This window comes from Leuciscus leuciscus (assembly GCF_965113295.1).
Source record: "Leuciscus leuciscus genome assembly, chromosome: 14".
NCBI lineage: Eukaryota > Metazoa > Chordata > Actinopteri > Cypriniformes > Leuciscidae > Leuciscus > Leuciscus leuciscus.
The window spans coordinates 22294630-22321157 of record NC_138738.1 but is presented as its reverse complement, the minus strand read 5'-3'; the positions used below and the strand labels follow the sequence as shown (position 1 = coordinate 22321157).

Sequence of the window (26528 nt, the reverse complement as noted above, 5' to 3'; positions counted from 1 at the left end):
CCTTTGTGGGCCCTTCTTCGATTGACCCCATGAGTTACAAGATGAGTCTTGGGATGTGGGACTGTTCCACATGTCACCATCATCAGCATCCCACTGGCTGGTGTTCATGCCAGTCTCTTCCCCTCCAGATCCCCAGCCATCTTGCATAGGTTTGGGACCTGGAAAAACACAATTGGTCAAGACTGCTCATAATCAGGGCCATATAACACCAAATATTTGTATCTATGCTTAGATATGTGGATGGTTGACTAAATTATTCAATTTGGTCTGCCCAATACTAAAAATATGGTTACATGTTGCCCATATACCAGGAGCCACAGAAAAACCTTTAAGGTGAAGTGTGTAATATCTCCTGCACCAGGGTCACCAAACAGAATTGCAAACTAGGGCTGTCGCGGTGAAGGATTTTCCCTTGCGGTAATTTTGAGTGGCTCAATAGCGCGATATGCGGTTTTACCGCATTTATCAATTTATTTTGATTTATTTGTTGCTATATAAATAAGTGTTACGATGTGGTCAGCATGCACAAAAACGAGTACATTTTCAGTAACCAATAAACCGAAACTAAACAGCGTCTCTGCGCATTGAAAGCCTGTCACTCAGCGCGCAGTTGTTACGGCAACGGACTGTCTTTGAGTGAATCATTAAACCATTCATTCAACAACACGTTCAAAAACGCTGATTGATTCATTAAAAGATAGTAATGAAACAAGGTTAATTATTTTTAATTTTGAGCTCCACTTTTCAAGGCTCAGCTGACCAGCAATGCCGTCGCATGGGTAACGCTGAAGCTTCATTTAATAGAGACAAATGGCATTGATTCAATGCGTGATTCACTGAGTTTTGTATCCCGCGACCGCGAGTTCCTCGCTCTGTGGATGCTGACCAGCGCTGTCGCTGATGCCATTCATGGTAAATAACCTTTATTTTAAACGTTAAAAGGATGACAGGACAAATATTTAACTTTCCTTGGACACGGCAACCTTTTCACAAATATGACTTGACCTCAAAGACAGACGCAGGTAATCGCACGCGCTCAGTCGATCTCTCTCATTCAGAGTCTGTTTAGGCTTAAGTGCAAATCCACGAAGCCTCTGTACAAATTATCACCATGATAAAACCATGATCACCACGTCTTATTATCATTATTAACTTATTTAACATTCAATACACATGCACGAAGTTCAAAACAAGAAGGGTATAGCCTTATGAAAAAAGAAAACATGCGAATATCGCGGTTGCTGCGGTTACTTGAATTCCTCTGCGGTTGGCTTGTCAGTAGCGCGGTACTGCGATATTGCGGTTATCGCGACAGCCCTATTGCAAACATAATTGCAGCATCCAAATTTGAATACTTCCCTACTATATAATATGGAACAAACACTACGCAAACAGAGTAATATGTCCGAATATATAGTATTCGAAAAACAGTAGGTGAAAAGCATCCAGATGACCTTCTATGTCCGCCAAAATTCTGAAGAGTGCATTCAATGGACACTTTACTATCCCATGAGGCCACGGGAGAGGAGTTGAGAATGGCAGTGAAATGACGCAACTGGTGCCGTAGGTCACATGACAATGACAACATGGCGGATATAGTATGCTCAAATTTTATTAATACTTCATACATTCATACTATAATAATAATAATAATAATAATAATAATTATTCATTACATTTATATAGCGCTTTTCTCGGCACTCAAAGCGCTTTACATAGAAGGGGGGAATCTCCTCAACCACCGCCAATGTGCAGCATCCACTTGGATGATGCGACGGCAGCCATATTGCGCCAGAACGCCCACCACACACCAGCTTACTGGTGGAGAGGACAGTGATGAAGCCAATCAGTATATGGGGATGATTAGGAGGCCATGATGGACAGAGGCCACTGGGCAAATTTGGCCAGGATGCCGGGGTTACACCCCTACTCTTTCGAAAGACATCCTGGGATTTTTAATGACCACAGAGAGTCAGGACCTCGGTTTTACGTCTCATCCGAAGGACGGTGCTCTTTGACAGTATAGTGTCCCATCACTATACTGGGGCGTTAGGACCCACACAGACCACAGGGTGAGCACCCCCTGCTGGCCTCACTAACACCTCTGCCAGCAGCAACCTGGTTTTTCTCAGGTCTCCCATCCAGGTACTAACCAGGCTCAGCCCTGCTTAGCTTCAGTGGGCAACCGGTCTTGGGCTACAGGGTGACATGGCTGCTGGCAAATGGCTATATAGCTGGCAAAACTATATAGAACATACTTTTTAAAAAACATTTTCAAAGTAAGTTTCAAATCAAATGTAGAACCTACTATACAGTATGCAATTTCGGATGCAGCGAATGACAGACACAGTGAATGGCTTCCAAAACACTGCCCCTTTCTGTCATTGGTCAGATAGATTGATAGTTCTGCCCCAAACCCACACCACTGGTTGAGTCAGTGTTTCTATGTCAGGCTGGTTGGGTTGTTAGAGCAATTATTTGAAAGTCCCAGAGAGCCACTGGCACAGCATTTACACTTTATAATACAAAGAGTGGACTTGTCTCAGCATGTTAAGCTGGGATAGTATAAACTATTTAACACTAAAACACAAAAATCAAAAAACAATGTTCAACTTTAAAGTATAGTAATGCAATCAGTACAGGAGTTTTATTCAACCACCAGAGGTCAGTGTAGTTTAACTTTATCATCATATTTCAACAAAAAAACAAAAATATTTAAGTATCAGCAATGACTTAAGATTTCCCACTTTTGTTATAGCAAGTGCTTTAATGCAAAGAGGTTTATTTTATTTAATTACCTTCCTGACAGGGGCCTGATCCAGCAGGTGCATTTCCTCTGCCATAAGGCCCACTGGAGTCATAAGCACTTTCACCCCATCCTCCACAGCTCTTAGTGGGTTGGCCTTGGCCCCAAGCTGAAGTGCCATTGTCCACAGAAGGGTTGGAATTGGCTGGATCGCCCCATGAAGAAGGTTCTGTATTTGACTGGACATTAGGGAGCTCTCCCCAGCCTGAATCAAACATTATCAGTATAATAACTTAAGATGAAGTACTTAAAATACAGAAAATAATATTTTCCAATTGATTAATAAAATAAATAATCAATAGATCGATTATGAAAATGACTGTTGTCTTATTAACTTGTACACATAATACAACAAAGTAAGTGCACTGCATCAGATAAAGTCAAATGATTGACTGAAACTGAAATTTAATAAAAACAGACACTCTAAACCAATATATAGAGAAAATACAGAAAAAAAGCTCTCATAAATATGGAAAAGGTAGATTACAAATATCTATATCCTAAGTTATCCCACAACAACACTGAAAAAAAAACAACAACAAAAAAACACATTTGTGAGGATGATAACTGCACATCTAGGCCAAGTACGCAACAGTCATTCCTGGTTCAAATCTAAACCAGTTGGGGCAGCAGAATACACACTGAGGAATCTTAACTGGTGTATGTTTTTTCGACAGTAGTCAACAGATGGAGTTAACCACGACTTTAATAATTTAAGTAATTTTATTAATGTTTGTCAGATGTACAGAGGACTAGAATGGGCATTAGAAAGGGATAAATATATGCATTCTCTCACCTGGATTTCCCATGGGCATCCTGTTAAGAGGAGATTCACCTTGACTGGGTGAGCCATTGTTGATGTTGCCATTGACATGGTTCTGAGTGGGACCTTGGCTGTGGTGTTGGTGATGGTTGCTGTTGTTGTTGTTGTTTGGCCCAGTGATGCTATGACTACTGCCATTCTTGCTGGTTCCTGGATGATTTTGGGAGTTATTCCTGTCCCACATGTTCACACTCTTGCAGTAAGCACTGGGGTCACCCCAGGAGGAGGTCCCATCATCAATTTCCATTTTGCGACGAATAGAAGACGGAGATGGTTCATCCCAACCTGTGGCCTCATCTCCTGGATCCTGGTGGCCTCCTGATGCCCAGCCAGATTTGGTCTGTTTCACAGAATTTGGGCCACACCATGATCCTATGCCTCCAGCTCCACTGTTGCCACATGTGGATTCCTGAAGTTTTCCACCCCAACCTTGGGCTGAACCATTGGAATGTTGAGAATCACCCCAACCACCACCCTGTGCTGGTGCTGATTTACCCCAGCCTCTCTGGGTTTCCTTCCAGTTTCTGTTTTCAGGGTCCCTAGAGGAACTTCCAGAGCCACTTTTCCGTATTTCTGAAGGGTCACCCCACTCTCCATTATTACCACTGCCACTACTTCCCCAGCCTGAGGAGGTATTGGGTCCATCACCCCAACCTTGTGTTTTCTTCTGAGAAGTACCATCATCCCAGCTAGGAGACTTTTCTTCAGAAGCCCAAGATTGGCCATTACAGCCATTGGTGTTGAGACCCTCAGCAATAGGATCGCGCCAGCTACATATTGATCCATTGGGAACCTTTTTATTTGCAGGAGGTTCCCCCCATCCACCATTAGGTTGAGCAGAGGCTGGGACTGATCCTCCCCAGCCTGTGTTTGGTGTGGCTCTGCGAGGTTCCTCGCTCTTGCTTGTGTCCATTCTAGGAGGTGCACTGAGGTTGGGATTGGCACATCCAGGAGGAGATGGTGCAGGTCCAGTTAAAGGTGTGTTGGACGAAGATCCCCAGACCTTGCCGCCTGCATCATTCTTTTTGTCTGGACTTTGTTCCATTTCCCAAACAGTGTGTTGACGAACTGGAGTCTGTCCCCAGCCTGAGTTACATAGGACACGTGGGTCCAAGTCCTGCCTTGGCAGCAAAGGGGCCAAATCATCACTTGAGGACCTCTCTCTTTTTCCTGGGTGGCCCTCACTACTATCCCTGCTGCCCTCACTTGCTGGAGTATCAGGGCCCCAGGAACTCATATGTTCTTGCGAAGGACCATCATTAGCATCCCATCCTGTACCATCAGTGCTTGGCTGTTTGCCCCATCTTGTACCGTCAGTGCTTGGCTGTTTGCCCCAGCCACCACCACTGCTAGCTCCTCCCTGCCCCCAAGAGGGGACGCCTGCAGAATCCCAGCCTGAGTCCTTTGATTCTCCATTTTTGGCATCTCCGTTGCCCCAGAAAACAGTTCCATCTTCGCTGGCAGGCTCAGTAGGTGACTGACTGAGGTTTCCTCTCCAGCTGTTCACTGGACTCATTGGCTCTGGTTTAGTGTTATTTGGTCCATCAGTTTTAAGGTTAGGAGGTTTCATGTTGAAAGATACATTTGTGGGTGACTGGTGCTGTTCTGGGATATCCGGGTTACCCCATGCACAGTCCCCTACAAGGTTTCCATTGACACAACCAATGCTACCATTTCCAATGGTGCTGTGAGGTGGTGCCACTCCTCCTTGGCCACACCTACTAAGTGAAAGTGAATTTGAGCAAACTATGCTACTAGGGCCTGACCCTACCCCAGCCCCCTCATGTCCAAGAGCTGGCCAAGCAGCAGGGTTGGCACTGGGGTTGAGGTTCAGATTAGAAGCACCCCAGCTGGACTGCCCTCTACTGCTCATGGGCAAGTCAACATTTCCTTCTGAGACCCACCCCCTAGTAGGGCCACCTTGACTAGAGACCATACTAGAAGTGAGATTAACGCTGTCTTTGCTAATTGGGTAATGACCCTGCTGGCTAGCTCCTGTAGCCATAATAGTGCTACTACTGTTGCTGATGACCTCTGATGTGCGTTCAGCGTCCAAGGTGCATTCTGGTGTCTGCTGGCTCTTGCTGTATGTAATGGAAGGCCAAGTGTCTGTGTCGTTACGGTTAATAATCACTTTATCCTGGTTGCCACTGCTGCTTTTGGTAACTGGGATATTCCAATGACAATTCTCATGCTGGGGTCCCAGGCCACTTTGATGGGGAAGTCCTGTAAAACAAATACACAGGGCAGATTTTTTTTATAGCAAAAATGTATTTAAAAAATCTGCAGGACATTGTTATGTATCTTAAAATAAAACTATTAGCAAGGGATATTTATTTTAGATTTTATTTTCATTTTAGTGTGGTCTGCAAGGTCCCCACAAAAATCAAGCTTCATCAACATGCTCCACAGATACTCATAAGACGCATACTAAACCTAGATGCATTCTCCCTCTCTCCTCTCCAGCTATAATCAATCATGAGCCAGCAGGTAATCGATGGTGTGTAAATTATGGCATGAGAGCAGAAAGAGGGCAACTGCAATTCTCCACAACCAGACAAAATTCATCCTAAACAGTACGCACATGTATTATCCATACCCTTAAAGGGTCATGTGGCAACTATATGATTCACTGAATAAATCAAACATTGTACCCATGACTAACCTAAGGTTTAGTTAAAGGGGTCATGACATGATAAATACAAATTTTCTTGATCTTTTGACATATAAGAGGTCTTTGTACCACTAAAACATACTGTAAGTTTCATAGTTTGAAACGTCGTCCTCATTATAAAAAAGTATTTAATCAACCAAGCTCTAAAAACATCTTGTACACCACAACACAGGCAAATACATATAAATATGACTGCCTCAAGAGCATAACACTGACAAAAAAAGTTATATACTGACAAAAAGTTATACATCATCGCATCACGGTCCCTGCCCACTAGCATTCAGTTGCTTAATAGCTGACACCTGTCTATGCCAGATGTGAGCACCACATCAAAAGCAAATAGAACCCATTATAATCTTTGTCTACACTGGATACAGTATACGGATACCCGTGACGCGTCCTGTTTAAACACCTCACTTGCGTCTCTGTACAGACTTCAGAAGGACCCAGACAGTGTCAGGAACAAGTAGATCAGGGTTTCTCAAAGTCAGCCCTGGATGGCCACTCTCCTGCAGAGTTTAGCTCAAACCATGATCGAATTCACTTACCTGCAATTTTCTAGTAACTCTGAAGACCTTGACTAGCTTGTTCAGGTGTGTTAGATTAGAGTTGGAACTAAAGTGGCCCTCCAGGACCTTCATGCCTTACAATAGCTTGAATGTAACTCTACAACCTTGCCTCATTTAGTATGTGGTTCTATGAATATGCAAATTAGACCTGCCTCCACTCAGTCACGCTAGCTCAGAGATCCACTCGTTGATGATCACATATTGAAGTGATTGTTTACAAGGTAGTTTGTGACGTCAGAAACACCAGCAATTTCAAACCGCGTTTTTGAGACTGTCTTTGGTTCACTGCAGTTTTCAGGAGAAAATATTCAGCAATGGTGTTGACTTGTGAATTTGACTTAAAGCATATTAAAAACACCACATGGACGTATAAACAACATTAAAAGCTTGATTTTCACCACAAGGGGACTTTAATATTATAAGTGAACCTCAAGAAAAATATTAACATAATAAATAAATAAAAACGTTAAAAACATTTATTCATTTTCTTGATACAGTAGGTGCTTTCTTTTGCAAATTTAACATCATTGTACAAGTCTTTTCACTTCCCTTTAGTGTTTGACAGCACTGGGTCACTTAATTTAGACAATGAACCAATCAGTTGCTGATTCAATGTGAGGAAGATTGTCTGTCAAATAGAAGGAATCCATTTGTGTCAGCTCAATTTAATGTGCGGCTTATGATACCGCCTGGCCACAACAGTGCCCAGTCCCTCAGAACATGGTTCTTCCATCTATACACTTATCTCCTCTTTCCAGGCAGCCTTATCACAAAGGGCTATCAGACTACAGTGAATTTCGCAACCATGCATCAAAGTCTCTTTCAAGGAAAGTCTGTTCAATCTGAGGCTATATTGGCAACACCTCCGGGCAGCTATTTTGGACATTCAAGACTAAGTCCTATTTACTATAATGGGGAAATCCTAAAATCTCAAAAACAAAATGCTTATATTTCAGGCTGGACGAGCCAATGTGCACGTGCAGTCCTTGTGTCTCAGGAGGACACTGAATGTTTCTATGGCAACCGGAGTTTCTAACAGCAGCTGCAGTGACGCGATGACTTTACCAATTGGCGAATGGCTCTTTTATTTAGAAGGCATACACTCACCTAAAGGATTATTAGGAACACCTGTTCAATTTCTCATTAATGCAATTATCTAATCAACCAATCACATGGCAGTTGCTTCAATGCATTTAGGGGTGTGGTCCTGGTCAAGACAATCTCCTGAACTCCAAACTGAATGTCAGAATGGGAAAGAAAGGTGATTTAAGCAATTTTGAGCGTGGCATGGTTGTTGGTGCCAGACGGGCCGGTCTGAGTATTTCACAATCTGCTCAGTTACTGGGATTTTCACGCACAACCATTTCTAGGGTTTACAAAGAATGGTGTGAAAAGGGAAAAACATTCAGTATGCGGCAGTCCTGTGGGCGAAAATGCCTTGTTGATGCTAGAGGTCAGAGGAGAATGGGCCGACTGATTCAAGCTGATAGAAGAGCAACTTTGACTGAAATAACCACTCGTTACAACCGAGGTATGCAGCAAAGCATTTGTGAAGCCACAACACGCACAACCTTGAGGCGGATGGGCTACAACAGCAAAAGACCCCACCGGGTACCACTCATCTCCACTACAAATAGGAAAAAAGAGGCTACAATTTGCACGAGCTCACCAAAATTGGACAGTTGAAGACTGGAAAAATGTTGCCTGGTCTGATGAGTCTCGATTTCTGTGAAGACATTCAGATGGTAGAGTCAGAATTTGGCGTAAACAGAATGAGAACATGGATCCATCATGCCTTGTTACCACTGTGCAGGCTGGTGGTGGTGGTGTAATGGTGTGGGGGATGTTTTCTTGGCACACTTTAGGCCCCTTAGTGCCAATTGGGCATCGTTTAAATGCCACGGCCTACCTGAGCATTGTTTCTGACCATGTCCATCCCTTTATGACCACCATGTACCCATCCTCTGATGGCTACTTCCAGCAGGATAATGCACCATGTCACAAAGCTGGAATCATTTCAAATTGGTTTCTTGAACATGACAATGAGTTCACTGTACTAAAATGGCCCCCACAGTCACCAGATCTCAACCCAATAGAGCATCTTTGGGATGTGGTGGAACGGGAGCTTCGTGCCCTGGATGTGCATCCCACAAATCTCCATCAACTGCAAGATGCTATCCTATCAATATGGGCCAACATTTCTAAAGAATGCTTTCAGCACCTTGTTGAATCAATGCCACGTAGAATTAAGGCAGTTCTGAAGGCAAAAGGGGGTCAAACACAGTATTAGTATGGTGTTCCTAATAATCCTTTAGGTGAGTGTATATACACACACACACACACACGCTATGGGCCCTATCTTGCACCCAGCGCAATTGACTTTGTACACCGACGCATGTATCATTCCTATTTTGCACCCGCGCAAAGCGGACTTTTCCCTCCACAGACGCACGTCGGTAAGTTAGGAAATACACTTGCGCTCCCCATTGCGGTTCAGCGCAAAGAGGAGGCGTGTTCCGGCGCAAACGTTCCTTCATGCTATTTTGCAGGTTTAGAAAACAATTGCGCCACTAACCAGGAAAAAATAGTTTAAAGTTAGTGGCGCGTTGCGCATGTTATTCATATGCTATTTTAAGGGCGCATGCTTGGCCATAATCAATGTAGCGTGTGCACAACGCGCACTTTGATTCTCTCATCTACACAGAAGCAGCAGTTTTCATTTTTGCAAATCATACATTATTACGATAGATAGATAGATAGATAGATAGATAGATAGATAGATAGATAGATAGATAGATAGATAGATAGATAGATAGATAATTTATTATAAAAGCATACATCTAGCTTACACATTTACCCAAATTATCATACGCCTGTTTAACCGAAGGTAAATTTGGGTGGGTTTCTCCATCCCAATGTCCCTGACGAGAACGTCGGTCTCCTCGGCTGTGAACCGCTCCTGGCGCGCGCCTGGCAAATCCGCCGTTATAATAGGAATCCGCTTTAGAACAAGCGCGCCTGCTCTTAAAGCAGCACTCAGTAGCTTTGGGACTTCTTCGCTGTATTCTCGCTTTTTGCTCGCAGGTTTCTCTCTAGAGCTCCCCCCACAGCTTCGGAATAGATATTTGACAACACTGTTGTAAAAACTCGTTGTTGATTCTCAGACACCAGAGGCTAGTAGATCAACGACATCAAAGCAGACGGGACATTCTTTAAAACGTCTTCTTCATTCGGGTTCGGACAGCGTGAGGGAGCGCAATAATGACAGCATTTTAGCAGATTTCTTTTGGCCGTAAAGCAATTGTTTACATCGCGAGACCTGATATCACGCGAGACTTCCTGACGCGGCGGCCGGCGGTCTGCCGGCTCAAAGTTGCAAGTGCGTATTTTCCGCTCACGGGCACCAGGGGGGTGCGAAACGACCACCATTCAACTCGAAATAAGTAATATAACCATTCCAATGACTCCGAAGCTGTTCAGTTAAGGTAAAAAAAGTTACTTACCGTATTTTCCACACTATAAGGCGCACTTAAAAGCCTTTCATTTTTTCAAAAAACGACAGTGCGCCTTATAATCCGGAGCGCCTTATATATGGATCTGGCGCCTTATATTAATGTCTGTAAAACAACCGCTGACTTAAACCTTGTTAAATACTTTCGCCTGGCACCGGCGCACGAGCCTCCGCTGACTGCGCGCGCACCTCCCCAAACAGACGAGGCATTTATACTTGACGCAACTGTTTTGTTTTAGACTGAACACCAGACCATACAACTGATTTAGACGCGCAAACTGGGTGCCGGTGTGATGAGAATGAGATGTACTAATATCCGTCTGCTCGGGCAGATTCGGCTCAAAGTCGTGCATCTTCGGATGCGGAGGCGTGCTCGCTGTCACAATGACGTCATTTTGCCGCGCGCGCGCCTCCGCATCCGAAGATGCACGACTTTGAGCCGAATCTGCCCGAGCAGACGGATATTAGTTTTTTTATTACCTTCGCGCTCATGCGGACGCGTCGAGTATAAACAAGGTTTTACAGCTCAGCCACTTGTTTTTTCATATTTTTTTGCAAGTGGTAGATCTTGGTTTACATTTGGACTTTGGATGTGATCTTAGGCTTGAAAAGGTTGGTGACCACTGCATAACGCAAACCCAGTCAAACGTTTGACTGCAGTATCTTCTATTCTATGCGCCTTATAATCCGGTGCGCCCTATATATGAAAACAGTTCTAAAATAGGCCATTCATTGAAGGTGCGCCTTATAATCCGGTGCGCCTTATAGTGCGGAAAATACGGTAGTTCACCTTTAAAGGGAATGTGAGATGTCGCTCTGATTGGTTTATTTCACGTTACGCCCAAACCACACCTATGAATAATGAAGCTACTTCAGACCAACCCCTTTTAGATTTGCGCCGGGCGCTAGAGGCATTTATCCCGCCAGGAAAATAGCAACAGCGCCCAGGACCCGCCCACAAAGTTACTTGCGCTTTGCGCTTGACACTTGCGTTTCCGATCGTTAAAATATGGCCCACTATGTATAACAAAACATTACATACAAAGCCTATTATACAAGGACTATTCGAAAATTAAGATGTGTTTGTTACATTACATGCAAAAGAAGGTGCTGTTATCTGTATCATAAATTAACAAGGGATACTATCACTGAGTTTAAAGGATTGCTTGATTTAGTATTATCAAAGAAGAAACAATTGAGTTGAAATGTATGAATAACCTGATATCTTAGGTAGTTGTCAAATACAGATTAACAGGGACTTTAAGTCACATATAAATAAATGTTAGACCATATTAGATTTAATAAGAAACTATAACACAAATTCTATAATGATACCAGTAAGTTCCTACTGTTACTACTGCACAACTGCTTAATGCTTGCTGCACAAAATGTCAAAAACAGACAAAAAAGAAATAGTGTGTCAAAGAAAAAAAAGACACGCCAAAAAACAAACCAAATGTTTCTTTTTTTGATGGAGTTCAGGCAATCCAGCAACCCATTCTCCTGCAGACAGGAACTCTCAGGGACGCCATTTTATCAGAGCTGAAATGCAGCCAAGAGAACAAGGCTGCTGTCTACAATTCTGTCTCTCTTGCTTTTATTCCCTTTCTCACTTTCTTCTCACACAACCTCCTCTGCTTGCTCTCACTATTAGTCACATTCACTCTCCCCACGGAGAGAAGAGAGAGAGAGAGAGAGAGAGAGAGAGAGAGAGAGAGAGAGAGAGAGAGAGAGAGAGAGAGAGAGAGAAAAAGACTGCATTATAAATTCATAACACATAAGGCGGTGGCTTTTTTCCATTTACCTTGTTCCTCAAACATCCTGGACAAAACAAAACAAAATAGAAAAGGCAGGAAATGGGAGTAAAGAGTGGCTCCACAAAACTAGTCTCAAAAAGCCAGCGAGATAAATGCTGTGACCATTCAGTATTCAGTATTATTTTACTCTGATGCCAACAAATGTCTGCAACTGCTGTGTCTGAGAGTCTTTCATCCTGGTGAAAGCCCAGAAAGGAGAATTTCCAGACACCAGACCCAGAAACGTTTCTTTTTTACCTACAAACTTAGATTTTTAAACTTAGAATTTGCTTTAATACAGTCAACAATTACAGATTTCCAGTGCCAGACTTTCTCTAGGCAAAGTCTCAGTGATGTATAAGACTGTGCTTTTGTCTGAAAATAACTTTCTTTTATACTAATTCTGTTCTCCGGATTAAAGGACTCAGAGTAAAATGGCAAACATGTTTAAAATGATCATCAGTCATGTTTTCCACTTGATCAGATCACAGTGTTCTCTTAGAAGGGTGCTGAGAGAAAGGAGAAAGAAATAGACAGAGTGACAAAGAGAGAGAGAGAGAGAGAGAGAGAGAGAGAGAGAGAGAGAGAGAGAGAGAGAGAGAGAGAGAGAGAGAGAGAGAGAGAGAGAGAGAGAGAGAGACCCAGACGGGTATCAGCTGGGGAGACACTGTGCTAATGAAGCAACAGAGGGGGCTGGCATGTGAGATGAGACCACCTCTAGCTTTGACATGGATGAGATCATGTCTGTAACATAACTTAAGCATCAAATTCAGCATGTCCTTTATACCTGATATACATATTTTGTGTTCTCTTTAGTTGTAATAGTGTGTCAGTATTTCCAAGCATACACTATTGTATTTTATTCTTAAACTCAAGCTAATCTCAAGTAGGTAATCTTTTTTTTTTTTTTTTTTTTGTGGTGGTGGTGGTGGTGCTTTAATTAAGGTGCCGTTTCAGTTGTTAGTATGTTTGCACAGTAAAAACCTCTCTGTAAGATTTTAAATCCATCCCTTTTAAAACACTATTATAGCTAATGACATTTAGTGGGATATCTTTGACAGTTGACATCTTTAAGTGTCCAGTTATGACATTTACATTTCTGAATTTGGTAGATGCTTTTATCCAAAGCAACTTACATTGCTTTCAAGATACACATTTTATCAGTTCTTGCTTTCCCTAGGAATCTAGCCCAAAATCTTTGCATTGCTAGCACTGTTTAAGCTACAGGAAGGTGGCATTGCTCAATTAAGATGACATGTGAAAAATAGAAAATAACTTCTAGGAACCTGTTGCAAGATATTTGCTTGTAAATGCTCCAAAGTAATATGTCCGATCAGAGTAAGGTAAAGCCAAAACCATACAGACCAATTGTTCAAGTAAAACCATTTAAGAGGTACAACCCAATATTAAATTTTATTTTTATTTTTTTTTAAAGACAAATTTCAAACAAATAAACCTTGTTATCTGCTTAAACTGGATTTTTAATGGCATTAGAATATTTATAAGCAGAAAATCAAATCTATATGAAACAGTGAAGACAATAATGATCCACGAGTTGACAAAGCCATTAGGAGCCATTAAACAGCTGGTGAGCCCATGTTCCCAGGGATGCTGAGTCCCTTCTGCTCAAGCACTGCTCTTCCACCTGCCGTTAAACCAGATTGGAGAGAATCGCAAACACTCTCAGGCATCAACCAGAGGGGTGTAGAGGAAGGGGGTCAGTAAACAATAATTGGAAAAAAACACTAGAGACAGAGTCCCACAACCTTGCCGCTCCCATGACCTCAGGCTTAGAATGACACTTAAGAGGTCAATGCCAGGCTTTGTTAAGGCATAGCAGGGTGGGAGACACAATCCCCAGCCATTTAAATCATAGTCCCTGTGGACTTCTACGTTCCAGCTGGGCCATGAGGAAGAAGAAATTTCTATCTAGTAAGACGTCTAGAAATGACAAAAAAACCCACAATATATCTCTAACCGTACCTGATATTGGTCAAGTGAAAAGCCAGTCAAAATAAATATCTTAGTCTTTCCATCAAAAACAAAACATGATTCTCACCCGTGTGTCGTTTGCTGGTGGGCGTCCCAGGAGGGGAGATGACCCCGGTCTGAGTGCAAGCAGAGGTCGGGTTCAGAGCGGCTGTAGGTAAAGGTTGACCCCTCTTCAATAGCTGCCTCTGCTCCTGCTGTCGGAAGCGTGGAGGAACCTCTTTGTGCACATATCGGGGACTGGACTGCTGCAATGGAGGTAACTGCTGTTGTAGGGCATTACTAGGGTTACGCTTGCCATTGCTGGTGGTGGAGGCAGAGGGTACAGGCAGGTTCAGGGGCAGAATGGGACTTGAAGGGATGCTGGGATTGGGTTTAACGGAGTCTGGCACTGCAAGAGATGAGGAAATATAAAGAAGAAGTTTAAATTGAGAAAAATGAAGTGATAAAATAAGTGGTAATGTATAAACCTGTTAACTGTCTCCCCCTTTTTGAGCATAGATCAATGGTTGTAATTAAATGGTTGTAATTCATGAACGCTTTGGAATAAAGGCCTGAGGTTGGTCTTTTTTAAAGACGACACTCAGGAGATTATTGCAGAAAAAGCACTTCAAAACATGAAAGTGTACAAAAGTTAAAGAAGTTTAAGTTTACTGTAAAAAAAAAAAGCATTTGAAAATTTCATATCACGATTATAGTGACCAAAATTATCGTGATTATCAATATTATCATGGTTTTGTTAAAACGAGATGAAAGTGTTCAAAAATAACTGATGCTCAGACTTATCTTTGAAAATCAACAAACAACAAATAAAACAAGCAGCTCTATGCACTTTTTAAAGCAAGATACCCATGTATCACAACCATAGACTATAAAAAAGGAAAGACATGAGTACTTTTTATTTTACTGCTCCACAGAAGAAAGAAAGTTGTACAGATTTGTAGTGACATGAGGGAGAGTTAATTATGGTATGTTTTATTTTCGGATGAGATACTTATCTATATAAATGACTGGGTTTCTCATGACATCAAAAAAAGTGAAGCCATTGCGCAGCTATATTGGTATTCCCTATAATTCTCTCACATTCTATTGAATTAATAGGAGATCATCTGATTTTAATGAGAAAACATTACCTCAAAAGTCTCTCTATACATTGTAAAAACACAAACATCCTTAACATTGATTGGTTATTTGTTTAAAGACGGAAATTTCCCCTGCTTATTAAAAGTTACTTTCATCTTCATTACATTTACATTTACATTTACATTTACATTTATTCATTTAGCTGACGCTTTTATACAAAGCGACTTACAATTGCTATATATGTCAGAGGTCGCACGCCTCTGGAGCAACTAGGGGTTAAGTGTCTTGCTCAGGGACACATTGGTGTCTCATAGTGGATTCGAACCCGGGTCTCTCACGCCAAAGGCATGTGTCTTATCCATTGCGCCACCACCCTCATTACAATAGCAAATATCAGATCAGCTGATGGATGAGACACCTCAGTATTACAAATGTCACAGTGATTCTTATGAAATTTTACAAATGTATGCTTTGTAAGGCATGTGCATAACTTAATACGCCATGTACAGTTATTCACTGGTTATGTAATTATGTAAACAGTATAATACTGCTTTATTCGTACAGTAAATGTGAATGATTCAACAGAGTTTTCGTTAACATCATGTAGCAGTAAAGATAATGACTTAAATGTTGGTTAAATGAATACTTAGTTCAACAATATATACAAATATCACTTGGTTCATGCAGTCTGAAGTAGATGTTCTTCAACAAAAAGACATCAGGAAATATACACGCTTCACAACTTATTCAGAAAAATTACACGGACTCCGTATGGATTTAAAGACATGGAGCTTTATTTCCAAGCATTTTGTCGCTCTGAGCAAGATGATGAATGGTTAACCTTTTTAATATAATATAGTGCAATTTAGTAGTTGGGAATAATTTTTTATGTTATATTTAATGTATATTCAAATCAATTTCTGCTAATAATCCTAGATATGTTCATTCTTAATATTTCCTGCATATTTATGTACAAGAAGAAATCTATTTAAAAAGATTCTATGAAATCTATTAAAAGATCATAAACATTACAGATAACGTTATATATACAGTATATATATATATATATATATATATATATATCAATTAATGTACATACATAAAAACTATCCACGTGCGACTTATACGCTGCAAATCGGGTGATTTGAGGTCAATGTTTTGGCTGTAAGTCAATGATGTCCTCTGTCCTCTGAAAATTGTAAGAACTTGAACACTTCTGGTGGCTTCACCGCCTACTGGCAGTTTAGAATGCAATGAGCAATCCAGTCATTTATGTAGATCAGTGGGGTGAGACCAAATCCATGAAGATGTTGAATATATATATTTAAGACTAAATAACAAAAACTTGCATACTGTAAGAAATATACGTATAAAAAAAACCTAACTAAATAAATAAATAAACATCTGCCACTGGATTGCACACATTCAGACAGATGATCTCCTCAATACTGTTTACAATGAATGCTGACAAGGAAGTGTAATTCTTGACCTCTGACACAAATCACTAAAGGCCACTGAACCTTAAAGATGTGGCAAAATTCTAGACTGTAAAAAAAAAAAAATTGACGTATTGTCCCTGACGTCACCCCTAGGTTTCTGAAGAGCATTTTTGAAGCCCAAAGTGGGCGGAGCCGGCCGTCGCCATCTTGGTAGCGCGTCACTCCCGGATAAACGAAAATGGGCAAAGAGGGGATTATCTGAGGTGACGTGACGGCTAACAGACAGCAGACAAATGGCTAGTGTTGACAGCAGCAGCAATCCACCTGTCACTCAAGTGGCCACGCCCTTAATTATGCAGAACTTTAAGGCTTAATATAATTTAAACAGACGAGTTATAAAAAAATTCACCCCCTCACAGTTGTCATGAAGGGCACAATTAGCTATAGGCTATAGACCAAAACCACTTTTTGCACCAGACTGTAAACATCTTTTTTTTGCTGTAAAGTTGGGCATTTTAACATGGGGGGTATATTGGATTGGTTGAGACAGGAAGGTTGCTGCTTGGGCAAAATGCAAAAAAGGAATGTCTAAAACTGTAAAAGACATCCAGAGTAGCTCTGTGGTGCTGTGCATCAGATTACTGCACAAAAACATTTGGAAAAGCTATATACTGCAGTGACTAGACTACCAACAACATCAAGTCCTTTTTGTCAGCCTAAGCCTCAGAATGATTTCCTGGGTATACTCTTCACAGGAGAGCCATCTGGGGCAGGCTCTTTGAGAAGTTTACACACAATGCTCAGGAGAAAAGAACAGGATTAACATCAGGCTCACACACTGAGCAGCTCTAGGCAGAGTTACTGTAACTCACCCAAGGATTTGGGTTAAAGATAGACACAGTTAGAAGAAAAGCTTCATGCTGAGATGAGCCATTTATAACAGCCTGAACGGCAGATTTGCCTTCAGAAATTAAATGGACTGGAATTTCACACAATGGCAAAAATGAAACCTGATCAAATTGCCTCGTGCAGATCTCTGCACATATATAAAACAAAATCCACGAGCATAATTCGCAGTTATCGTGTGGGATCAGGAGATGCACACTAATTGAGCAAAGAACTCTTAATGTTTTCCAGTTGTAAATGGAATACAGAGATCCCCTGGAGTCATTTAAAAACAGAGCTGCTGGCTGCTGCCTGAAGCTGGTGAAGCACATCTATGATTACATTCTGGTCAGCGTGCCTATCCATCGACCACGCTTCCAGCCAATCAGGAGGCAGTCTCTGCCTGCCTCTTTCTCTCCTGTGCCCTTCTCCTTCGCACATTTCCCCTCCTCCTCTACCCTTTCCCTCTCTCCATTCTCTCCTCCATCCCCCACAGCCCGTTCGGCTCGTTTATTGTCCCTATTGTTCGAAGTGCTTGTGAATTCATTACAGGAAGCAGATGGACACTGGGACCACAAGCTTTTCACACTGGCAATCTCAGACAGGCAATTTGCTATGGGGCCTCTCTCATTCCATCTCTTCCTGCCTGTGTCAATCTTCGGTTCTTCGTGATTCTACATCTACTTGTACAACACCATCTCTCTCACTTAAAAATGTACATACGTATGCACACATGTACTATGGTTCTTAATCCCAGAACAAATCTGGCACCACTTCTTTTTAAAATGCAGCTGATGAAAAAACTGAACCCTCAATAAATCTGAAAAAATACTTTAATTACTGTATATGTTAGGGGTGGAAATCATCAGGGACAATATAATATTGCGTATAGCCATCTTGTATTAACTTGATCCGCTTGCATCTGATCGGATCCTTGCGTAATAACATTCTTAGAATAGCTTAACTTAAAAGAGTACAATTAAATTAAAAACACTGATTCTTGGCATACAGTAAGAATATAGATAGTATTGTTAACTAAAATATGACTATTTTGAAATATATATTTTTTTTTTCTTGCATGCATCTCTTCATGTTTATTGACAAAACAGTAATGAACCAATTCCACTTCCCCTTTTTTTTTTTTTTTTTTTTTACCTTTATTTTTACAGGCAAGTCATTAAGAACAAGTTCTTATTTACAATGGCGGCCTGACAAGTGGAATAACCACTTAGGGAAAGGGAAGGAGGGCTAAAATAAATACATTAGAAATACATACAGGATACAATTGCATAAAAATACAATTTAAAACACAACTTTAGATCTGTCATTTTAACAAATATGAAAAGATCCTAAACCCAACACGGAAGTGACTTAAACTGCAATTCATTGACTGGCCACAAGAGACAGGCTCCAAAAAGAGTGTCAATACCCTCCATGTTAATATGCCCAACTTAACAGCAGAAAAAAAATATATGTTTACAGCCTGGTACAAAAAGTGGATTTGGTCTATATAGCTAATTTTGCCCTTCATGACAACTGTGTTTTTTTTAATAACTCATAAGGGCATGGCCACTTGAGTGACAGGTGGATTGCCACTGCTGTCACTACTAGCCGTTTGTCTGCTGTCTGTTAGCCGTCACGTCACCTCAGCTAATCCCGCCTCTTTGCCCATTTCGGTCCCACCTGTAAAAGGGTATGTGGGGGGTTGGTCAGGCCCTGTTCTTCCGGGGTGCTAAGCACCCTCAAACGCGAGCAAGAGCACTCTCCGCTTATACTGTAATAATATATTGGCGAAACAGATTTGGCAAATGCTCCAGTGCATATTTGTGATTGCACTCTGGAGAAATGTCAAATGTATCTATTTACAACGTGTTTGTATATAAGCCTCGAGACAAGGTTTACCTCTTAAAAATATGGACCATTTTTATATTTTGCACAAAGTAATAAACTACTAAAAACAAAAAAATACATAATCTAATAATCAAAACTCTCATCATGAGCACAAAACAAAGTTAACTAGTAATTTAAAAGTTTTTTGTCTTCACTTGACATCTCTAATTAATTTTCCAAATTATCATATAATAACATTGTTTATAATGAAATGCTCTTAATATGCAGATTAATAATGCTAAATGTATGGGAAAAAACAAAACATTTAAAGGCGCTATACGTTAACTTGTCAAAAACCTGGATTAGATAAATGGATAGATCGGAGTCATCTGTATGACAGATAAGGATAATTGAAGGCCTATTTGCTGCACTCTCATTTTCTGCAGTGTTTAGCAAAAGTATCTATTTTTCTGCTTACCCTGCTCCTGCTACTGTTATTAAAATAACTGCGTCATCTGCAGCTCTTAATGTGGCTCTTTACGTCTTTAGCAGGAGAGAGAAGCATCGTGCATGGAGCGAAAAGGGCTTGAATGAAGCACGTTTGGCTCTAGATAAAAATATTAGAGAATGTAGCATGAAATATCATTACCATGATGGCCCTGAGCACCTTTGGTGTGAACCGCTCCGTTGTTTTGACTTGCTGCTCACTTTAAACACTTTAAACTCTAGAAACAGTAAAAATGGTGCAATTATGTCCCGCGGTCCGGATGGAACCAAACTGTGGTCCGCCATTTAAATGCCACTGCTCAAAAACTAAAAGACGATTTCCGACACTTTCCTTTTAATTTACATTTTTCACATATTTATAATACATATTTATTATATATCACTATATATTTTAATCTTTTAAATATATAATAATTAAGCTGACATGGACTCTTTAGGGTGATGCAAATGAGCATGGCTTTTGTTAATTTGCATAATCATATAGTCATTTCTGGATCAGGAGTTTGAATTCATTCATTACCAGTTGCAATGTTGATATGCACGACAGTACAATTAAATATGATAAATAAAGCCCTCTAAACGGATTAATGCGCAACAGAATAAATCAACATTATAGTCTAAACTTTCGTGATTAATGAGTATTTATGAATGTCACATTTGAAGACCGTCCTTCCTTTCTGCTTAGGCAAATTAGCCGCTAATTACTGTAGATCGCAATTCATAAAAATCAGCCTTATGGTTGAGTGTTGATGCAATTAATTGAATGTGAAATTGTAAATTAATTGCATCAAGAATTACAGTTTATCAGGCAGAGAATTGATGCTGCTATCATTTGTGACACTGTAATATTCACTGTTTTGCTACTAAGAGAAATCACTATGAACTTCAGGGGGAGGGGGGTAATTTTGCCATTACCCATTAAAAAGTCAACTGGCTGCAGGAAATTTCCACCCCAGCTGGGCATAATTGGGGCAGAAAATGCCTCAGTCTGGCCTTGCTGTGCTGCACTAAGAAATTGGTGACATTTGCAAAAAGCCACTTTTAATTACACAGTAGGGCTGTCAACGAATATTCTAAATTCGAATATATATTCGAATAGTTTTAAAAAACAGAAATTCGAACGTTAAAATTAATATTCGAATGTGAATTTCGAATATGGGAAAAACACGGCCGCGGAAGCAGAGGCGCGGCTGTCTGCTTTGCGAGTGGGCGCGCGCGCTGCCTGAGGGACAGGTCACACGAGTCGCACTGTCTAGGACAGCGTCACTGCTGAAAGTTGACAGTGCACTAAAAGACAATGGAATAAATTGCAGTCAGTTTTTCCTTTTTTTAATACAAGCACCAATAATGTAAGTAGCCTTTTTCTTTTTTAATAGCGCTTTATTTTTTATGAACCTCAGGGTAAAAGTTCTTTGTTGTCACATTTCTCGGAATTGTGTGCTTCATTTTATTTAACGTTAAACAGAAATGTTCCATGTTTACCACAGCACAGCTCGCTCGGAGCGTTCAATGTCAGTTCTATACTGTAAAACTTAAATTAATGTTAATAAATTTGTTTCAATCACTGAATGAAGCCTGCTATATTTGGGACAAGAGTCGCGACCTTAAATTGCTTGCACAAAACTCTTGATCAGCACTCAACATGTGCTTATTGTTGTTCATTTAAACCGTTATGCGCAGAGAGAGCGTGAGCGCGAGGGCGCGCGAGAGAGAGAGAGTGCCTGCGAGTGAGCGAGAGTGAGGTCTGCGGTCTTGGCCATTAGTTTATTTACTTGGTTTTGTGTTGGTAATACATTGTCAAATATGTTTAAACTTAAATTAACTACCTATACAAATGTATGTATGTCTCTTTGTATTAATTTGTCCTGTTATTGACGTAATGCGCGTCATTGACAAAATGCGCAACCAGATGTTCGAATAGTTCGAATATTCGTGTGTTTTTTAGAGGGAATATTCGAACGTTATTTTTGAGCAATTTTGACAGCCCTATTACACAGTAAATTAATTTCCATGTTATGAGGAGATGCACCTTTTTAAATCGGTCTGAATGTTTAAAAGCACCGGCATAGCTCAAACATGCCAACTGGTGCCAACAGATGTCATTGAGGAGAGTTAAAGGTGGCTTCTGTTTCTCATCTCAATATCCTGATCTCAGGCGAATCTTCCTTCACCTCCTCAACATGCAAAACAATAGCAACCATTAAATTGATGACAATTTATATTTATTTTTAGTCTGTTAACCCATCTCTAACAGAGTTAATTAAGCATCTTCAACATTCATGTAAATATGCATGAAGCAAACAGATCAATGTTTCAGGAGAGAGGAGAACAATGCAGACAAGGCTCAATTTTCATACCAGCACTGTGAAAGACACACCAAATATCCCAAATCTGTAAATGGGAACATACGAAACATTCAAACACCACAAAGATATGCTGTATATCTATCCATAGACACAATGAGTAACACTTCATGAATGTCCATCATCGGTTACATCTGGAATGCACCTATATTTACAACAGCAATAGTCACAAAACAGTTTTATGTGGTTAATATACCTCTAATGTTGTCAAGACAGCATTACCATCCAATGCCATAGATTGCCATCCAATATTACCATCCAATACCACCTAAGAACTTTGGGACTATCAAAGTAAAGATGCGGTCAAGTGAAGACAATGGACCATTTTGCCTGCAAAAATATTACTAATGCAACCACACCTGAAGTTGGCACTAAGCAAGAAGAAAGACTGTACAAAAAAAACCAAACTAATAACCAGTCCAGAAATGTAATTCTGCAAGCCGTTGATGCTGAGGAATATCTCCCATCCCGGTATTACCCGTCTGGGTTTCCTCACACCCCAGTGAACATATGCTAATGAAATAATGCATGTGTCACCAAGCATTAGCCAGCACAGGCATGAAATCAGAGCGACAAAAGCTATCTTCAGACTAATGAGGAAGATCTCCATATTTGCTGACCTTACTACACACGAGTCACATTAAATATTAGCTGAATTACATTACTATTCTGTTTAATTATTACATTTTATTTTCAAAGAAAGGACTTAAAATATGTACTTACCTTTGGTTTTCTGTTCAGTAACCTGTAAATGAAAGAAAGAAAAGCATTTTCAGCAAAAGCCATGATATATTTCTCTGTACTTGTTCAGTGTAGTAGTTGTATTTGCATAGTATAATGAATATTCATACCATAATTTTGTAGCCGGCTGACCTGACATTTGCAGTAGTAATAAATTATATATTCCAATAGTGTAATTAATTTAGGTCCTGTACATATTTTCTTTGCCATCAAAAAAAAAGTGTTTATGCATGAAAGGATACATAAATATCAGCAAAGTATCACTACAGTTATAAATGATTAAAAGGATGGACTAAAAAGGATGCATTATTTAAAGCACCTCATTATTGTCAAGCTCAAAAATATGGACATGATCACTATGCAAATCTGGAGTGTTTTCCTGTTTTGTGGTTTGAGTGTTTGTTATTACAATACTACAAACATCCTTTATTTAACACGATTAGTACTATAAAGTTTGTATGGGACATCAAATGTACTGGTGCTTTGGCAATAAAACTGACACTAAATTAAAACAAAATTAGCACTACCAGACATTCTGGCATATCCGTAGTACTGAATCCAGACTCAATTTGCTATCTAAGTGCTGTCTGACTGACAGGTCATGTTAAAAATTGGAATCAGTTCTGAATAAGAACTGGCTTTCGATTCCAAACCCTATAGTCAAAAATAATAAATAATAGAAAAAATACTTGAAGGCTACATGCAACATTTACATTTAATATGTATATTTTTATGTAGCTTTTTGTATAACCCATTCAAAAGCATATTTGTGGTATCAAAATTGGTATAGAGATATAACACCTCATACCTTGCTAAAATACATCAATAATCAAACGTTCTGACTTCTGAGTAGAGTGATCTCTAATTCAGTCTTGAGGGAGGTTCAAAATTATACCTAGCCCAGAATAACAGAATGACTTAAGCACAAACCAAAAACAAAACTCAACTTCCAGTCTTAAAACCCACCTCATACTGCCTCATAATCTTGACAAGAGGCCCAGAAGGGGCCTGGAGCGAATCATATTGGCACAAACAGTGGCCTGCTAATCGAGTGGAAACAGACTACAAACAGCCCTCTGTCAGAGAGGAGGCTGAGGGGAAAAGGAGTAAGAGAAGGAACCAAGGCCAGAGTGCTAGTTTACATTCCCTGGTGCCATTCCAGAACTGTTATAAAGACTGTTCTTTTCTTTCTGCCCTTTTAAGTACAGAACACCAACTCCAGAACACTCATCTCAAAGGTTCTGAATGAAGATGCTGAAGTATTTAATGTGCATTTGCTGAATCCCAGAACATCTAACTACTGATTCAGACACTGATTACAGAATCTTGATATATAAAAAAAACAAAAAACATTGAGAGATGAAAAACCCTTAAACCAAAAATGTAATCTGCTGTAACTGATATTAAAATCTGTAGGAATGCACAATATATCTGTAGTATATCGGTTAACAGATTATCAGGTTTTTTTAATCAGAAGTCGGTACTTGATAATTGTGTACTTATCCATGCCACCATCTAACATTAATCTCATGCAAATAATTAACTGTTGTATGTTAAATGTAATTGTAACGTGTATGTTGTGTTTTGGTTTAGGGTATGTTTACACAATACCGTTTTCAACTGAAAACGTACTCGGTTACTAACGTAACCTCGGTTCTCTCTAGAAGAGGGAACGAGTACTTGCGTAAGAAAATCTTACGCTAGGGGAAAACCTCTTTTCCTCGAGATATTGAAGCCAAAAAATTATCCTTAATTTTGCAATAATGTAAAACGCATTGCAGCAGCATGCAGACATGGGCGAGACAGCTCGCGCGCCCATTGGCTGCTCTGCGGCAACTGCACCAGCCTATCGATAGAGGCTCCTCATGACGTCAGAACCAATGAGGGCGCTTCGCGCCCATTACGTCATGTCCCGCCGAAGTCGGGTGGGGCCAGGGCTATAAATACGGCCCAGAGAGGCTGGTTTGGTCAGTTTTTTCATCGCTGAAGCGAATCAGAACATGACGCATGCACGGCAAGATACGCAAGTACTCGTTCCCTCTTCTAGAGAGAACCGAGGTTACGTTAGTAACCGAGTACGTTCTCTTACGAGAGGTCTCTCGTACTTGCGTAAGAAAATCTTACGCTAGGGGAACACAATGTAAAACGCCGTGCGTGCTTGAGACATAGCACTAAAGTCCCAGGGGCAGGTGCCCAGGGCTCATACAGTGCCTAATCACAAGGGACTCACAGGGAATCCGGGAAGAGGGGCTAGAATAGCATCATTCCTGTAATATAAAACTCTGATAAGAGCATATTATATCAAGTGTTCCACACAGCCAGGGCGAATTTGGCCTGGACTGATAAATAAGGGGGACTTACACACTGCCCACAGAAGTATATAGGCGATCAGTGATCGACGCTCTAGCAGTTTCAGCGTCCCGAGTCGATAGCATCGGGCGGGCAGTACTGAAAAATTAAACCGAGAGCAACTTAGCTTGTAAAGCGGGAACCTCGAGGTTATAAAACCTTATAAATGTAGACGGGGAGGCCCAGCCTGCCGCCATACAGATATCTTGCAACGCAATCCCACTGGACCAAGCCCACGACGAGGCCATGCCTCTTGTGGAGTGCGCTTTGACACCTATCGGGCATTGCAGGCCCCTGGATGTGTAAGCTAGCGCAATAGCATCCACTATCCATCTGGATAGACTCTGTTTTGACGCAGCTAGTCCCTTAGAACGTCCGCTGAACAAAACGAAGAGCTGCTCCGTCTGTCTGAAAACAGATGAGCGAGACACATATGCCCTTAACGCCCTGACCGGGCAAAGGAAGCCTGCGTCACCTTCCTCTTCAGATACCGGCAGGGCCGACAGGGAGATAACCTGTGCCCTAAACGGTGTATTGAGGGATTTTGGAACGTATCCGTGCTTTGGTTTGAGTATGACTCTCGAGTCATTAGGTCCAAACTCCATACACGTCGCGCTCACTGAGAGCGCTTGCAGATCCCCTATGCGCTTCACTGAAGCGAGAGCCAGAAGAAACACTGTTTTGAAAGACAAGAGTTTCAGGTCTATTGACTGTATTGGCTCGAATGGGGCACCTTTCATGGCTTCCAGAACCGTGGAGAGGTCCCAAACGGGAACTGAGGGAGGTCTGGGAGGGTTCAGCCTCTTAGCTCCTCTAAGGAAGCGAATGACCAGATCGTTCCTTCCTAGTGACTGGCCGAGCGGTGGTTCAGTGAACGCTGCTATGGCCGCCACATAAACTTTGAGCGTGGATGGGGTTCTACCCTTATCCAGCAGCTCTTGTAAAAAAGAGAGGATCTCCGTCACCCCACAGCATGAGGGCGGAGTACCACTCGTTGCACACCAGCTAGTGAACACAGACCATTTTGAGGCATAGAGCCGCCTAGTGGATGGGGCTCTAGCCTGTGTGATCGTGTTTAACACTCCCGCTGGGAGGTTAACGGGTACCCGTTGATGGCCCACACGTGCAGGGACCAACGCTCCGGGTAAGGATGCAAGATCGAG

At 41.1% G+C, this 26528-nt stretch overlaps 2 protein-coding genes and 1 long non-coding RNA gene across 3 annotated transcripts in view; all 3 read right to left on the bottom strand.

The window, feature by feature from the left end:
• tnrc6c2 (trinucleotide repeat containing adaptor 6C2) overlaps positions 1-26528 on the bottom strand; it is a 77281-nt gene that overhangs the window by 22344 nt on the left and 28409 nt on the right. The window contains exons 3-7 of the mRNA XM_082136682.1: positions 22999-23020; positions 14239-14559; positions 3603-5855; positions 2799-3011; positions 1-158 (exon numbers count right to left, since the gene is read on the bottom strand). Coding sequence (XP_081992808.1) covers positions 1-158; positions 2799-3011; positions 3603-5855; positions 14239-14559; positions 22999-23020 — 2967 coding nt within the window. The remainder of the gene's footprint in view (positions 159-2798; positions 3012-3602; positions 5856-14238; positions 14560-22998; positions 23021-26528) is intronic.
• LOC309474509 lies at positions 17240-22992 on the bottom strand. The gene is made up of 3 exons (XR_014197346.1): positions 21895-22992; positions 18890-20950; positions 17240-18706 (listed from the first exon to the last, which is right to left on the bottom strand). It is a non-coding gene; the product is annotated as an uncharacterized lncRNA (long non-coding RNA).
• The window catches only part of LOC309513987 (uncharacterized protein), a gene marked incomplete at its 3' end in the record, with an annotated part of 131440 nt that continues 131201 nt past the window's right edge, over positions 26290-26528 (bottom strand). The window contains exon 3 of the mRNA XM_082190107.1: positions 26290-26370. Within this exon, the coding sequence (XP_082046233.1) occupies positions 26290-26370 (81 nt within the window). The remainder of the gene's footprint in view (positions 26371-26528) is intronic.